The following is a 16,846-nucleotide window of genomic DNA, read 5'->3' on the forward strand; positions in this document are numbered from 1 at the left end:
TCGGCGCTGAGCACCAGGTGGAGCTCGGAGATGTAATCCTGGCCAGCAGGAGTGCACGGGAGCGCCTGACCCACATTCCTTAAGTCTTACTACCTTTAACACCTCGGGGAAAAAAATCTCCCCTTCATCACACCTATGACACCATTGTTACTGCCTGTAGACAAGCAGGAGGTGGCTGGAAGGGGATGGAATTCTGCAGCATCGTTTCCTTGCCTGTGTCCCTCTCCTTTGTTTTCTAAGCTTCCTTCACATGCCATCTGAGTGGCATACCCTGTAGTACACTGAAAGCCTGATAGTAAGACAGATGACATCTGTTTAGGTCACATATTTGAAAGGATTAATGCTCCCAAAGACTTACAAGCTACAGCTTAATACTCTGCTATCTGAACACATTGGCCCTGGTACATGTGATGGCTGTCAGCTCAAGGCTCAGCACTTCTACAGGTTGAGAAGGATGGAAGCCAGACATCCAAGTGACTATGGCAAAGGATATGCACCATTCCCTTCGCAGATGCAGTAAAAACCACAAGCAACTGTGTGCCAAGTCTGGTGAAAGAGTTCCAGGGAAAAGAAACAACTTCATGGGACTGGTTTTGCCCATGATAGGGTGCTGCCCCACCGAAAATGGACATGCTCATTCCAGCTGGCAGAGGTGAAAAGGGAGCTCGACCATTTTTACATGGGGCAGAACTGCTGTCTGCAAGTTGCTTTCTGAGCAAGAAAAGGAAGAGAATTCTCACTAATCCATGTCACCCACAAAGCTTACCCATTTCTTTCCCTTTAAAACCACATGGCTCTGTAGAATTGCTCCTGTAGAGAGGCAGGGGAGTGACATGATCTAAACTATAGCATCAACACAAAGCACCACAGCTCCCTTCCTCAGCAGGCATGAGGGACTTGCAGGACACACAGTACTTGTGGACAGGCAGTACTTGCAGACATGAGCAGCCCAGAGCTCTGCACACAGGCTCACAGGCATTAGATTCCCCCATTTTGACGAGGGTCAGCAGGATCTTGTGGCCTGTGTAAATAACAATGCTGGGAGGAAGCTGAAAAGAACATTATATTCTCCATTTCAGATCCATTGTTCTGAATGGAGGGTAAAGAAATAAAACTTAGAAATCAATCTTAGACCCTAAAGTCCCCTCAAGGGGAAAGACATGAGAGACTGATGCAGCAAGTTCCACTAAGTTATTTAACTGGTAACATGAGAGTTGATTAGAATTATTTATTTCCAGCTCACAAACCCACATGGTGCCTCTTTCTCTCTTGCCAATTAACAGTATTACTTAGCACTAATAAACTGCTTTCATTTTCAAGGGGCTTAAGAAGACAAATTAATCACCTCAACATGTCTGAAAGGAACAGATGGCAATGAAGTATTAACATTGCAATTTCACAGTTGGAAAAGCTCCTAAGAGAGGGGGCAGTAGCAGTGTCTGGAGGACACCTAGCCCTGTTCCCTCTGTGGAGCTGGGGTCCCTCGATCTCACCTCCACTCTCAGCTTCTGCTTTAACCCAACCTTGCCACACATTACTTTTTCTAGAGCAAAGCTACACTCTTTTTCTTATTTGTTCTTTAATAGTGAGTTATATCCTTCTAGAAGGCCTCTTACCTTAGCGCATCTCCAGACAGGTCGTTACTGCTTTGGATTTAAAAGACTAAATGTCTATCCAATAATGCAATTAGTCCAGCCTGTCATTATTCTTACTGGCTATAAGCAGAGAAGTGATCAGGAAGGAATACATTGCTCTGTCCATCGAGTGGAGGTGCTCTTTTTCCCTGGAACATCTTGGTTACATTTCAGCACAAAACAGCTGACTGCCTTTTCCTCTTCTCACTCTCCCGTCTTAAAGGATGGTGCAAAAGTGTTATTCTGTGGGGTCTTTTGGCTCAGCTGTACAACACAAACTTTCTTAAGCTACATCTGGAAGGAAGATAGGCTTTCTGTGAAACAGGGGTTCCTAAAGCAAAACGTGTTCAGGTGAGGACCAAACAATAAATACAATGTCACATCAGTTACTATTAAAATCAATGACTAAGCAACTGTTCAGTGTGTTGTTTTGGCCTTTTTAAAAGAACTGATTTAACCATGGAAGGTTTTTAATTAAAGCATTGAGATAATACACTCTATTTCAGTATTTAATCCCAGTCGAAGACTCTCTCAAATTGAAGCTGCAATGATAATAGTCAGTGTCAAATGTCTGACAGGTTTTGACCTTTCCTCTAGGAATGGTAACAGTAAATACTAATTCAGAATGAAATGAATTATTCTAACACCTTTTCAGAACTATTTCAACAGCATACAGATATTAGTATCAATTGCCTTCAATCTCTGCTGAGCCACTGAGCTAAGCATCTCAGCCCATTATCAATCTCAGCCATCAAGTATCAATGTACAATGTACAATGAAATCCTTCTAGAGACATTAGTTAGTGTCTAGGGACAACATAACATATCCAAAATACTGCATTAACTGAGGCTGTTCTTAAGGTAAGGAAGGCACACTGAGACAAAAGGGTTGAAGTACAACCCAATGTGCCAGTGCATGCTTCCCTGAGAATTCCTGGGAAAGGCAGCCCCAGTTCTGCTCACCTGGAACTGGCACCTGAGCATTCAGGCTGGGGAGCAGAGGAAGCATGAATGCAATACAAACTGGTTTTCAAATGGGCTTGAGAAAAGAACACACGCTGTTTTCACCCTAGCTTGACAAGCATCTCTGTTCAGCATTGACCCACTCAGTTATAAATCTAGTGTGAATTTTCCTGCTACTTTATTCATATTTAAGAGTAGAATGTAATGGATTTGATTTTCCTAAGTTAGAAAACATTAAAAAACAGAGTTCTCACATTCACAAGAGTAACACTTCAGCAGAGAATACTTAATATACAAAACGGCTGCATTTGATGTAAAAAAAAAATAAAAATTGAACATAAATGCAAAATGAATCCAAATAGCCCTTTTTTCTAAGACTTTGATTGTACAAGTAAAACAACTTGTTTTATCCCTGTAGCTAATATTCAGATGAATGTTTGCTGTTGGTTTTTTTTCTCAGATTTCCATTATATTCTTGTCCTTTAAACCTTTCCAAAAGTGTAGGAATTCCTCAAACAAAAACACTATTTTTTGTAAATAACAGCAACCCTGATTAATAACTTGAAGATTCAGAATGCCCATAATGAGTGAGCATCTGTTCTTCTGAACTTGCAAATCATTGGCATCCTTTGCCTTTACTTGGAATTTATTTTTGTTATCCAGGAATGATAATCAGTGTTTAGGACTGTAGTAGCAAGTCACACCAATGTATAAACCATAAGTAATTGACACCAGAACTGTGTGAAATACAAGAATGGTTCCAGGTTTTATAGCACAACAGCCAAAGAATTCAAGGGACTTTGCCATATTATTCCAGTCTCTTCTGCAAACTCTCTCCGATCAGTTTGATACTGGTCTTATTATATCATCTTCCTACAGCTGGGGGCATTCTTTTGGAGAGGTGCTTGGAATGGCAGCGATGGGAAGGAGAATACAGATTTTCCACATGTCAAATAAAGCATGGATTACAATGGCTGAGGGAGGAAGGTGCCCTTCCTATTTTAAAGCTTTAGTTTGACTCTTCAAATCTTTAATTCTCCTGCACACCCAAGGACAAGCTAACAGACAGCACAAGGCTTTAGACCACTATAGTGCTTAAAGTTCTCGAAGTGTAATGTTTGAAGAAAGGAAAAAAATCAATGTTCAGTATTCTGGACCATAAAACAAGCTTGCATAGAAACTGCTTAGCTAAACTCTAAATAACAGCAGAGTAATTTTATTTAGTTACTCATTACTTCCTTACTCCTATTAAAGCTTCAATAAAAGGAATTTCAACATCCAGAATCATTATCAGAACTTAGATGCTCACAGCTATAGAGGCATCTTGAGTAAGGCATTTCATTCCAGTGGTTTCACGCTTGGTTTGTATAAGACTTCTTTGAGGCCAAAGTCCCAGGGCCTGAATGAAGCCTCCTGAACACAAGGTGAGTTTCACAGGAGCCAGCTCTGTTAAATCCCACTTTGCCCAGGAATGAAAATTTGATATTTAACTACATCATTAAATTAATGCATCACAGGACAATGCAGCTAGGAGGTCCTACATTTAAGAGTTTTCTAGATGGAAGTTTAAAGCTGTCCTAAACACCTCTTGATATGCAAATGTCAGATGAACATTATGGAGACAGTCTGCTAACTTACTGGAACAAAAACCAAACCAACAAAGCACATGCACACACATTTAAATAAAGTCAGAGTGGATAATTCCACAGCAGTAAGTTCTCAGACACTGCAGATTCTCCTTTGAGACAGAAATAAATGTTTCTCTTCTCTCTCATAAAAAAAAAAAACCCCAAACATTGCACATCTCATTTCCCCAAGAATCTTAGGCATTCACCAAAGGCACATATGACACTGGAAACAGTATTCTCAGCTTCCTTGACAAACCTTTCACTTCAAACAGGCTCTGCACTATGGCTGCATTACACTATAATAACAGGTTTCTCACTGAAAACTTGTTTGCAAAGTTGTTTTTAGAAGAAAAAAAATCTTTAAGCTGCCCAAATGACCAAGGCACTCAGAATAACCTTAGGACTGTCCTTTGGGGAAGACACAAGGTCTCACTTTCAGCAGACGCCTGACGTCAGACCAGAGAGGGAACACAAGACAGGCAAAGGTTATGTGCAAACTGTCCCCTGTGGCTTTTGCAAGAGCCAAATAACCACTGCTCAGGATAGATGCACATGAAAAAAACTCACTGGAAATTACTTTTAATATAAGCAAAGCAAACCTGCTCGTGAGTTGTAGGGTATGGTGGTGCCACAGACTAATCTGAACAGCTGCTGCTTCAAGTCTCTAAAACAAGCATTCAGTAAGTAATTCACACTACATCAGTCATCTTTGGTAATACTGTACATTTGTGTCAATCACCTGGTAAACAGAAGTTCTGGATATTTAGAGTGTAATTCATCATAACTACAGACTAACTGGAAAGTTGATGGAGGTGTCCTCCAACTGTACATGAGCTTGCTAAGGGAAGAACTCAGACTAGCAACACTGAAATTACTTCACAGTTATGCAGAAAAAAAGTTACAATTTTTTGTCATAGAACATTACAGTAGTTTGTTATTTTGTCTACAGTTAAAGTGAGTTTATAGTCAGGATTGTTAAATTAACAGGAAAACAGCTGCCAAAACAATTTAAGGGGATGTGATTGAAAGCTAAGAACTTTGATTAAAGCATAATTTTAAAAATTTGTTTTCTAACCCTAAATTATTAAAATACAGAAGAAAAAGTCATCATTATTTCAAAAAGATATATCATTAAAAAAGAAGTTCCATTCCTTACAATACAGTTTTAGACTAACATAGAAGAAAACAGTGCTACATTAAATACAGTCAAGAAGAGCATTTGGATGGCATTATTTAAGTATAATCTTATGTTCTCTGTTATATGGTCCAGCCATTGTCTTTTCCTTGCTTTAATGTATATTTGATGATCACTGAACTTTTTCCACTCATCCTTATGTGGGCTGTCCACATACACTGTGTTAACACTTCAGAGTCAGCATTTATGTACAATTTAAAACCAGCACAGCTATCCTACACCCTACAGCTGTGCTCACTCCACTGCAGTACTGGAGCGAGCACAACAGCTTGGGTATCTCAGGGAATGCATCATTGTTCTGAAAGGCCTTTTTTTCGCAGTTTTTTCAGGGGGTGGCTCCTCATTACTTTTCTCAGCTGCCTCAGCAGGCTCTGTCTGGAACTGTTCTATTTGAAACTCAAGATGTTTTTGAATGGCTACTCCAAGGACTTCTGGATCCACAGATGCCCCATACACTTCCCATGTCATTCCCTCATCATCCCATCTCACTTCACGAACTGGAGATTTGGGGGCCTCCAAGTCTTGCTCCAGGTTCACCTCTGGGAACACATGGGAGTGACCTTCTGCTGCAGCTGCTGGACTTGTTGCCACTGATTTGCATTCCATGGTTGGAAGAGTTTGTACCTCGGCATCTCTACGCTCCAGAGGTGGTTTCAGGCCTTTGGTTATGTCATTCATAGAGGTCATAGTCCACATATCCTTAGTTGTCACTACCATGTCTGCACCTTGCTGGCTGTTCAGGGCAACACGAGCAGCCATGGCTTCTGGAGGAGCTCTCTCCTGCTGAGCAGATTGCAGTTGTTCTCCAGAAACGTTACAGCACTTCAGGATTTTCTTGGCATCCAGGCCTGATTCACTCACTGAAGACACCAGCTTAGGATATGTCAGAATGTCTGAAGCAGAAAAGGAATGAAAGTAGCCAGGTGCTGCCTGCTCTTTTTCTGTCTCGCTGACGGAGCACACCAACCGCGGGACGAGCTGTATGGATGGGATGGGCAAGGAGTGGCAATAGGCCGGGATGGTGGCGTCTGCCTTCACGGCATCCTGCCTGAGACTGCAGGGCCCCGCAGAGTTGTTGTGAACAGTCATCACTTTGGGGGTGTATGCAGAGTTTGGAATATTACCGTAAGTTAGACCACCATGAATAATCCCAGGGGCTTGACTGAACATTGTCCTGTTTGGGAAACCATTTCCAGGCATGTGGGGTCCTAGAACAGCACCGTGAAACGTGCCAGGATCTGTGTAAACAGTAGTGTTCCGTGGAATACTGCCACTGTCAAAGGTATTTGTGGGTACTTGTTGGTCTCTAGGAAGATGGGTCACAAGGTTTTGATAGTGAGATGTATTTGCATTTGTTTCTGATCCATATCTCTGCGTTTGGAAAGACATCCCAGCCATTGGTGGATCATGCCTGCAACCAGAAGAGATTAGGCTGGAGTGAGTAGCACTGGTTTCTACGTGAGTGACATAAGTCTGCTGTTTGCAGCTGCAGGTTAGGTCTGAGTGGCTTCTCTGAAGGGCAGTTCCCGATTCTTCCATTTTATACATGCCTTGCTGGTGAACAAAGCAGGCTGAAGAAACATTCTCAACAGTGCTGCTCTTTACACACATCTTAGTGTCCCCCACTCCCCAGGATGCTGAGGACGGTTCAGTGACAAGAACATGGTTCGTGTTCTTCGTTCTGCCCTCTGAGTGGTCATTGGCTGACTGGTCATTTATGGTTTGGACATCTGATCCAAGTCCCACCATCCCAGGCTGCGAGGAGGACCAGCCAGGACTCTGCACACTCCTTGCATCACTCCTGTTTTCCAGGATATGGCAGATGGTGCTGCTATGGCTTTTCTTCAGCTCCTGTTTGTTTTGCCTTTCCTCTAAACTCCTTGAGTGCCCAATACAGGCCAGATTTGAGGAGCTCTTGGATAGGGGGTGACTGTTGACATTCAAGAAATTGTGACAAGAACTTAGCGAGTCCTGGTAGGAATGGGTGTGGAGCTGGTGACTGTCAGATGACATGGCAAAAAAGAGAGATCTGCAAGAAATGGTGGAAAAGAAAAAGAAGCAATTTAAGTAGGAAATAAATATACTGGAAACTATAATCTCTACTGACCTTCTGCTTGGCCTTCTTGCCTTTCACAGTTCACAAGTACTTTTTAAAAAGCACAGTACTCTATTCCTAGTGTCCACTGTTTTCCCGAGCCCACCAAGTGTACAGTAGGTATGGACAAAGCTGTTTTGACCCCCTGTGACAGAGATGACACAAAACCCAAGGAAGTGACCTCTGCCAGGCCAGTGCAGGGTCACTGCCAGTGCTCCCAGAACAAATAATGCTGAGCCACACTCCAGCTTGTGCTCACCTCTGGCACCACAGGAGGTGGCTGCAAAGACAGACCCAGTGAAAGGCTGGAGGTGAAATTCCCCTCTGTCTGCAGAGAATTTTCACCTCAGCACTGCCTCTGTTAAGGGTGCACGATCTGGGCTCTTGGGCTGCTCACCTGTGCAAATCCACAAGTTCATGCTGGCACCAGAGGTCGAGTAAAAACAAAACAAAAAAATCTTTAGCCAAAGTCTTGCAGTTCTTAAGTCCTTTTCTATAGTGCACTCAGTCATTCATATGTTTAGAAAACCCTTGCTTCTACCAGTTGGTGCAGTACCCTATATATTATTAACATTTATGTTAGCAGTTTCACATCTAAGGGATGTTGTGATTGAAGATTTTGAATCTCACCAGATTTAGCAATCCATTTTTGCTGATTGAATCAGATATTCCACTGACTGGTTGCGCATATTGCCTTGGTGTCACAGAGGTGTTGCAACATTTGTACAACTAAAGTTATTTTAATACACTCATTTATCTATATCTACCCACACAAATACATATACGTCTTTTCTACACGACCTCATTGTGTTGAAAAGAAAGATCCAGAGTATTTGTGCATTGCTTCCAGAACAAGTACTAATAGATATCTTGTAGAGATGTAGAGAATGAAAGCCAGAATTTCTCATTTTGGACAACTTTCCCTGAGATGACCTCTATGCACTCTGCTTCCTTAGCAGGTCTCTGACAGAAACCTGCACAATTTCTTGTGCACTATATCACTAAAATAAAAATGAATGGGTGAACAGGAAAGGTACACACACACGGTGAACACAAGCACTCTGCAAATGTAACAGGGAAGTTCACTCTTACCCATCAAGGACACAGTGGATGCAAGGGCTCACATTCAACCCTCTCAGTGAGAAGCTTCTCCTATGTGATCCTTTTAATGTGATATTTACAGGCTGCACGAGTCATGTACCAATGTAACTGATAAGAACATGGCTTTTGCTCCCTCTGCCAAGAGCTCTACAACTGATCCAGGCAGCTATCAGTGCTGTAATTCCATTTCCATTGTTAACTTTGGCAGGCTAACAGGTTGCAATTTTCCCATCACCTGAAATCCACTCGTGTTGGCTGTCTTCCATAATGAAATGAAATTGAACATGACAACATTAAATAATAATAATAATAATAATTGCCATCACATTCTTACAAAAATTCTCATTGTGGGTTGTGCAGCAGGGACTTGTGACCAGCAGCAATACCCTCTAGCATAGGGTGTGCTCCAATTTGGACCATATGCAGAAAAAAGGTGATTTCCCATCCTCCATTACACGTTACCTCTCCTGCAGCCACTTGAGCACGAGTGTAGTCTGCCACACAGGGTTCAAAGGAGTCAAGAGGATTAAACACCAGAGCAATAGCTGCCTACAAGGTGAAAACCTTACATTTAATCTCTTTAAAACATAACACCTGCAAAGGCCCTCACACACACCTGGATGAAACAACACCTACTAATGGAAATCCTCAGACACAAATATTGAGATTCAGGTGAAGGGAAGCTTCAAACATATCCTGTATCAAATGATACAAGGCTGTGGGAAGTTTGAAGGGCCCTCTCACAAAGTTTACAGTGTTCAAATATGTACACGGACACAGAAACCAAGGCCTCTATTTGCTCTTTTTATGTAGCAATGGACATTGCTGCAGAAGCCTCTGTGACTGAAAGAAGCGATGCATTTGAAACTGATCTGTCACCTCACACACAACGTATTCAGATGGATGAAACAGACCAAATATAGTGACATCACTGAAAGCAACATCCAGGGCGACGCTGGCAAGAAAACCTCCAAAGAAAACTCTGAAGAAATTTATTTTTGCCCCACTGCAGGTGAAATCATGACCAAACATGGGCCAATGTGACATATATTACACATGGACATGTAGAATATTGTAACCAGCTGCTCCCAGCAGCAGCTGAACACTGTTGCTCAGATCAGTGCTCCACACCAGCAGAATTGTAACAATGCTCCTATGGCCTTGGGCCTTCCCAAACTCTGCATTATCCAGGTGCACTGCTGGCACTGATTGCTCAGCGTGCACAAAAACCCCTTGAGAAGATCCCCAACACTGCACACAGATCTCCCGAGGTGCCAGACCTCCTAGTGAGCCCGGTGTGCAGACCATGGCTCCTGGGAAAGGCTGGGAAGCAGAAGGGTCTGCATGGTCCTTCCGACACCTCTGCCAGCGAGGGGCTGGCTCACGTACGGACAATGAGGTGCCAAATTTATAAAAATCCAACCCCAAAACATGGACCTTCTTCAACGTCACAGCCATGCAACACCTTTGTATTTTGTGAATCAGCTGCTCAGGAATGGATTACCCACATGAAACATGGACAGAAACGCACTGATTTTGTGTGTACATAGGCACCCAAACCAACTTCTTGGTGCGTGCTGGGCAGAGCCGACTGCTTGGCTTAACTTTCATTTTTAAAATGTAAATAAATGGTTTATAGGAAAGGAATTTTATTTGAAAATACCTACTTTAAGTTCTGAGTCCATCTGAAAGATTTTGATTTGAAATTCCAAAGGAAATTCACACCTGAATACACAAATAAGAATGTATGCATTTTTGAGGCAGATACTCCGCTATGAATATATAGAAAATTGTCAGACAAGCAGAGAAAGGATTAGGATAGAAATGGAATTAACATCCACTATTTTTGGCTTAGCTTCAGATAGCTTATGAGGGGATCTAGGCTGCTTTCACTAATTCCACTGAACTACTTTAAAGCAACAAATGTGTATTTTGCTATGACTTATGATTAAAGTTTTGACCTATTTAATGCACCAGTAAATTTACTCTCAAAATATCAAATATAATGTATGTTATCAATTGAAAGACATTCACTGTAAATTAACTATGATTCTAAAATCCTCTGGTATTTTTGTGTTCCACACATGTACTTTAATTGAAATTTTGGCAACACTCATCTTTTAGTTTGAAACTGTTCCCCCTTGTCCCATCTGCCCACATAAAACATCTTTTCTCCTCTTTTTTAAGAACCCCCATTTAGTACTTTGTTACTATAGTAAGTTAAGAGACAGTGAGGCAGTGAGAATCACCTGACACATTGAACAACACAAGTTAGTTGCAGAATTTGGGAAGAGTCAGAGAAATTGAATACGATTTACCAGAAACATGCATGCAATGCCAGAGACTTCTCTAAATCTTTCACAGTTGTTTTTTTTTCTTTATATAACTCCCATGGGGAACCCACAAGTCAACAAGATTTGTCATAATGACTGCAGCTGTTTCATCCATCTTCACTTGGCTGATCACACAAAAAAAAGAAATCTTAATTTTACGCTTTCAAAACCAACATCCGACTGCAAAATAAGTTATAAAATCAAAGCCAGTTTCAGTGGTGAGAGCACTAATATGCAAACGTGGAATTCAGAAGAGCTAAGCAATCTGATCCATACCAACATTTTTGGATGGCGACTTTTATTTTTGGATGCTGACCAGGACCCTCCATGGCAGCACCAGCCCTTTCTGAGAAGTATTGGGGGATTGCAAGGTCTTTGTCCTGAGTTTGCTCCTCCATTTGCATCATTCTGGCCCTGCTGTGCAATAATCAGCTCCACAAGGCAAACACAGAATTTCTGCAACAACACCAAACTCCAAGACTCCAATTATACTTTATACAAGAAGAATAGTGTCGTTTTAATTAACTTTAAAAAGTTACTTGAATAGAAGGCTGCTAGATAGAAATTCTTCACTTTATTTAATCTTATTACAAACACCATGGTTATAGATTTGAAAGTTAAGAACAGTTTATGGCTAAAATGATGGAATTTTAATTATATCCCCAGGGGCAGCAGTCACTTAGCCATAAACACTGCTGACCCCTGCCTGGGGCACAAGACAGCACAGAGAGGAAAACCTGCATTTCTGCCCAAGCAGCCGAGCTCCCTCAGGTACCAGAAGCATTTCAGTATATTCACACTGGGTTCTCCTCTGGCCTGGTATTTTATAAGCAGTGTGGCTTCCTTACTGCAATCCATGACTAAACTTCTAAGATGCATGTTGAATGTGGTAAAATGACATAAAAAGGAACATCATCTAATATGACATTCATTTCTTTTAGAGCTGGACTAATTTTAAAGAAACTGATACCATCAAAATAATAATAAAAAAAAAAGAGTGTGCTTATGTCTAAAAATTGTCCTTGCTTGCCCAGATGGAGAACTACTTGCACAAGATAAGGAAGATCTGTTTTGCTTTAGACAAAGATTGGCATGATAGCATGATGAGATCTGATGGCCTCTCCCTAACCACTACTAATACTGAAGGAAATAGTTCATTAACAGTAATCACAAACATTTACGTTGTGTGTGTGGAGGGGGGGGAGTCAAACCACTTGAAAGGCATTGGCAAAACAGGATTAGCCATGGTAAAAAGCTTAGAGATTCAAGTGTCTGGGATTAGGAGTTTTGTTGTTGCTGTTTTTAATTGTTATTTTATTTTGGTGAGCTGTAAGTGAAAGGAAGAAATAGAGGAGTTATAGTAGGGGAAAAGGTATCACTTGTCAGGGAACATAAAAAAAAAATCTCTAAATTCTGTCAATACAAAAATAATTTCTCTGAATTCTATCAACTAGATTAATAAAGACTCAGGTTGAGACCCCAATCACTTAACCTTTAATCCATCATCTTTCTGTAGGCTTTCCATTTCGGAGCAGCATTATAAACAAACTATGCCTTGTTCAGTTTAATCTGCTAATGCCCTTTTGTAAATATTTTCTATCATCCTAAGTATTTCCAAGTATCAGCCAGATCTACAGGACAGACTAGTTTGGGCATCTAGAGATACCAACAGACGGACACGACAGACAAGTGCACACTTTGTATGCAAAGGAACGGGGTTGTTTTCCAGTTCTGCACTGCAGGAAGCACTGGGGGCAGTGGGGCCATGTCACTGGGACCATAATTCATGGGGGGCAGGGAGAGTACACTTGACAGGCAAAGAAGCACGAGAGAGCTGTGACCCTCAGTGCTCAGCACTGCCAGAGCAGAGACCTTGTGTCTGAGGCCCTTACAAGGCCACTGGTCACAGCCTCCTTAGTTTCTGCTAATTACCGCTTTGGCTGCCAGGCTTTCCTAAAAGACTTTTGTCTTTTCCCCACCCTGTGCTGAGCACGTTGGGCAGTGCTCTGTGCAGTGACTGGTGACAAGACCGAGAGTGAAGAGTCCCCTTTACCCCAAGCGTTAACGGACCTCGGCTCTCTCCTTCCTGAGGGCCACAGCAGAGACCTCTTCCCCCAAACGCTGAGGGTGCCACGGGTCCCTGGTCACCAGTGGCCTCAGCACGAGATAACAGACGAGTTGCCACATCAGAAAATGAACAGATTCCGACACTGGCTAATGCGTTCACCTCACTGTGGAACTACAGGTGCCCACAGTCAGCCTAACAGCTCGGAAGAGCCAGGCAGGAAGGTCAGCACTCTCTTTTAAGGACCAGGGACAGCCCACAGCCCCGGCACTGAGCCAGCAAAGCAGAGCTGACAACTCTGAATTCTAAAAATGAAAAAGGCTAAAATGAAAGTGCCATGAGAGAGGAGCCTGATAGGAATGATCCAAAGGAGACCATTTCAGTGACACCTTCAGCTGAATTCCCAGGAAGAACAATTCATATGGCTGTAAATGAATTTTTGGGAAACCAGAGAGAGGTGCACTCTGTCACAAGGGAGGCATGTGTTGGGACATTGTCCTGACACCACCACATGATTCACTGCTTCAACATGTGGCGTCTTCTTTGCCACCTTTTTAATTTAATCATCTCTCCCAGAAACAACTTCAAAAATCTCTTGGACTTCATCTTTCTTCAGAAGAATTTTATGAGCAAAACATTACTCCCATGATATCTCCATGTGGAGATCTCCTGCAGCATACAAACTACCCTACAATCTACCCAACAGAGCTAAAATACGAGATATTGTACAGTCATATTTGATGCTCACTTTTACTGTTTGACAGCTCACTTCTTCAAAGCTCATCTCTTTAGTTAGAGGACTTAAAACTTTAATTACAAATTAAATATGATGACATGGTCATATAATCAGCTCTTTTCACCAGCTGGGGCTTAAAAAAAATCAAATACAATGGCAGCAGGCAACATTGACCTAGAATCATGCAAACACTGAACAGTGTGTGCCTAAAGAAGTGGTATATTAATTTCTTTCTGGCTTAAGCAGAACAGAATTAAGCAAAATGAAACTGTTAATTCAGATGCCAGGATTATGCTGCTAAGAATTGATGGCTACTGATATCTACTGGTATATTGCAGAAGTCCTGTGACAAAATCTTTGATAGTTCCTTTAGAAAACCATCTTTAATGCAGAAAATATGCAGTGGCCTATCCACATTTTCCTCCTCACAGCAGCGGATCAAATCCTACTCCTTCACATGTTCCAGCTTGGAGGAGACAGAATTGGTCTGGTGTTGAACAACTCATGTTCCTCAGTACTCAGTTCCTCAGTTCCACTTTTGTACCCACTCTCCAGTCCTGAGCAACCAGCTCCACAGCAACCCCACTGATCTGAAGCTCTGAAAAGACACATGGCCATAGCTTTGCCCAGTAAGACCGTGCCTGTCACAGGCCCAAGCCTGACAACTGTGAATCACAGCTGCCTGGGCAGCAGCATGAACTTAAAAATCATACAGCAAACCAGTTCACTTACAGCCTCCTTCCAATCTCAAAGTACAGCTGGATATCAGTGCAACCTGCACAAGAGGCCAGCAGTTTGCCCTCCACCCCAACTGGCTAAGTGATTAGAATTGCAAATTCATGTGTTTTAGTAGAAAATATTCAAATAATAATTTTTGCTGTTCACTTGAAAGCTTAACAGTGACAGTTAGAGGGAAAGTACGAACTCAGCTTATCCTCCCCGCCCTATGGACATACCAGCTCTAATGGCACTGCACTTCTGAGTGAGAGGGCACTGGGATACCCCTCCCTGCCAGGTGAAGGCACCAAAGCTGTGCCACAGCCTGTGTGAGTGGCCGCACAGTCTGTGTGTGTGCTCTGTGCTGGCTGCAAGGAGGCAGAAAAGCACAGAGCTGAGCCTGTCTAACATGCCCAACCACCCCATGAAATTCACTCCCTTGCTTCAGTGTTGTGCCAACAGAGATAAAAGCTTTACAAACAGCTGCAGTGGCAGACAAAGGAAGCTCAAATCTGCCTTAAAACTACTGAATAGATACAGCCGCAAGTACAGCAGCTTTTCATGTTCACATATCATCCTTAACTGAAGGATGGCAATTCCTGCAGCAGCATCCAACAGGAATAGTGGTGATACAGACAACACTAATAGCAATCTGAAGGTCTCCAAACATCTCCAGTAGGGTAAAGACAATCTTTTAGATTGAAGGATGCCTCACCAAAACAATTAAAGATGGCTCATTATTCTTCGACATGTAATAGTTGAATCTCTTTCCTACCTAGAAAAACCTGGCAACTTACCTAGCAAAACCTAGAAATTTACCTTCATTGCTCGTTCCCTTGTTTACCCCTGTGATTGAACACGGTGCAAGGGCCACAAAATCTCCTTCAATTCTTTATTTAAATAACAGCATTTTTGAACTGTATGCAAAATCTTGGAGAAAAGAAGAATTCAAAATCACAATCTATCAACCTCTAGAAGCTGCTCTCAGTGGTGGCAGAGAAAAGACTGACTTCGACATTGTAGACTGACAGAAAACTGATTTCCAGAACTTAAAAAACAATTGCTCAGTAATTAGAAAGAGGAAAAAATTGCTTTCTAATTCTGTCTGTGCTCACTGACATAGTGTATGACCTTGAGCAAGTCATTCCCTTTGTGACTCAGTTTACTCATCTGTGACTCACAGATTAGATGCAGAAGCCCCTGATGTAGGTATTTAAAGGCTTAACTCATGATTGCAGAGCACTCTCAAATCCTAGAATAAAAGATATTAAATATAAGATGCTGAAGATAATACATTCTGGCCCTTCTTTTGTAATATTTGGATTGGAAGAAATGAATAGAGCATGTGCAAAGGAAGTTTTTGTTGCACTTGCAGAAAACTCACACCACCAGTAAAGTCCAGACACTATGTGAGCTTCAGGAGCATACGTTTAAAGCACCCCCTGCAACTTTCCAGCATCATGAGCATAAGTAATCTCAAGGATTACTCCAACTCAGCAGAGTTTCTCAAATTAGGCCTTGTATGTATATACTCTCTATACAATATGCATGCTGACAACATGTATATTGTATATGCAGGGTATATTAAGTAGTAATGATTCATTATTTTAAGCAGCTTCATTAAACTTTCTAAGCAGAGCTGTCACAACTGCAGACCACGTTGTCTTGCAGTGCCACATGCACTTATAGGCTTTAATTTACTATGGTGAACTTCTCATGCAAAAGAGATTCTGTGACTGATTTAAGCCTTCACTTCACACTACAAGCTGTCTTTTTTAGACCCTCAAGCTGGAAAAGAGCTAGCAACCTCTATCCAAGAGGCTAAGTGAATATTGAAAAGAACTAAAAAGGGGACTAGCTAATCGTGTTTCATAGCATTAAAAATTGCCATTGTAGTATGAGGTAGCTTTGAAACTATTTAAACAAGGAATGTGGGAAGAGGAAGTTTTCATCTCAAACTTGGTATTTTGTCATAAAAAAGCATCATGTCAAAGTGCAATGTCTGTCTCTCAGGAAAGCAACTGTCCCAATTCATCTGTGGTCAAATCAGACCTTTGTGGGGAACCATTATCTATAGTTTTCAGAGAACATCTGAAAGGGATGAAAGGGAGCATTTCCCTAATCTCTCAGGACTGAGAGAAGAAAAACATTAGAGCTTGGCTAGAGGAGAGCCCCTGCCTCCCAAGGCTTGCCATCAGAGACTGTAAGGAGAAAAAGCCCAAGACAGAGTAAAGAAACAGTCCAAAGCAGAGGCTAAAGTTTACAAATACTTTGTCAAATCCAAGTATGTGAAGGGCTTCTTCTAAAACTAATGTTTACACCCTACCCTATGTAGACAAACAGATTTCCCCTCCTCTTGGTCAATCTCAATCATAAACCA

The 16,846-nt window shown here is 41.8% G+C and overlaps 1 protein-coding gene across 3 annotated transcripts in view; it reads right to left on the reverse strand.

Annotated features, from left to right (window-relative positions):
- Nucleotides 1-4,401: 4,401 nt before the first annotated feature.
- The window catches only part of GPRIN2 (G protein regulated inducer of neurite outgrowth 2), a 33,890-nt gene continuing 21,445 nt past the window's right edge, over nucleotides 4,402-16,846 (reverse strand). Inside the window, exons 1-2 of one of the 3 annotated variants that reach the window (XM_066191582.1) lie at nucleotides 9,078-9,138; nucleotides 4,402-7,448 (exon numbers count right to left, since the gene is read on the reverse strand). In XM_066191582.1, the coding sequence (XP_066047679.1) occupies nucleotides 5,654-7,432 (1,779 nt within the window). In that variant the 5' untranslated portion in view covers nucleotides 7,433-7,448; nucleotides 9,078-9,138 and the 3' untranslated portion in view covers nucleotides 4,402-5,653. Of the gene's footprint in view, nucleotides 7,449-7,773; nucleotides 7,827-9,077; nucleotides 9,139-16,846 lie in introns of those variants that run through there. The other 2 variants (XM_066191583.1, XM_066191581.1) reach the window with 2 other exon arrangements.

Source organism: Chamaea fasciata, unplaced genomic scaffold, assembly GCF_029207755.1.
Source record: "Chamaea fasciata isolate MVZ Bird 193981 ecotype frontalis unplaced genomic scaffold, bChaFas1.0.hap1 SCAF_9, whole genome shotgun sequence".
Classification (NCBI taxonomy): Eukaryota; Metazoa; Chordata; class Aves; order Passeriformes; family Sylviidae; genus Chamaea; species Chamaea fasciata.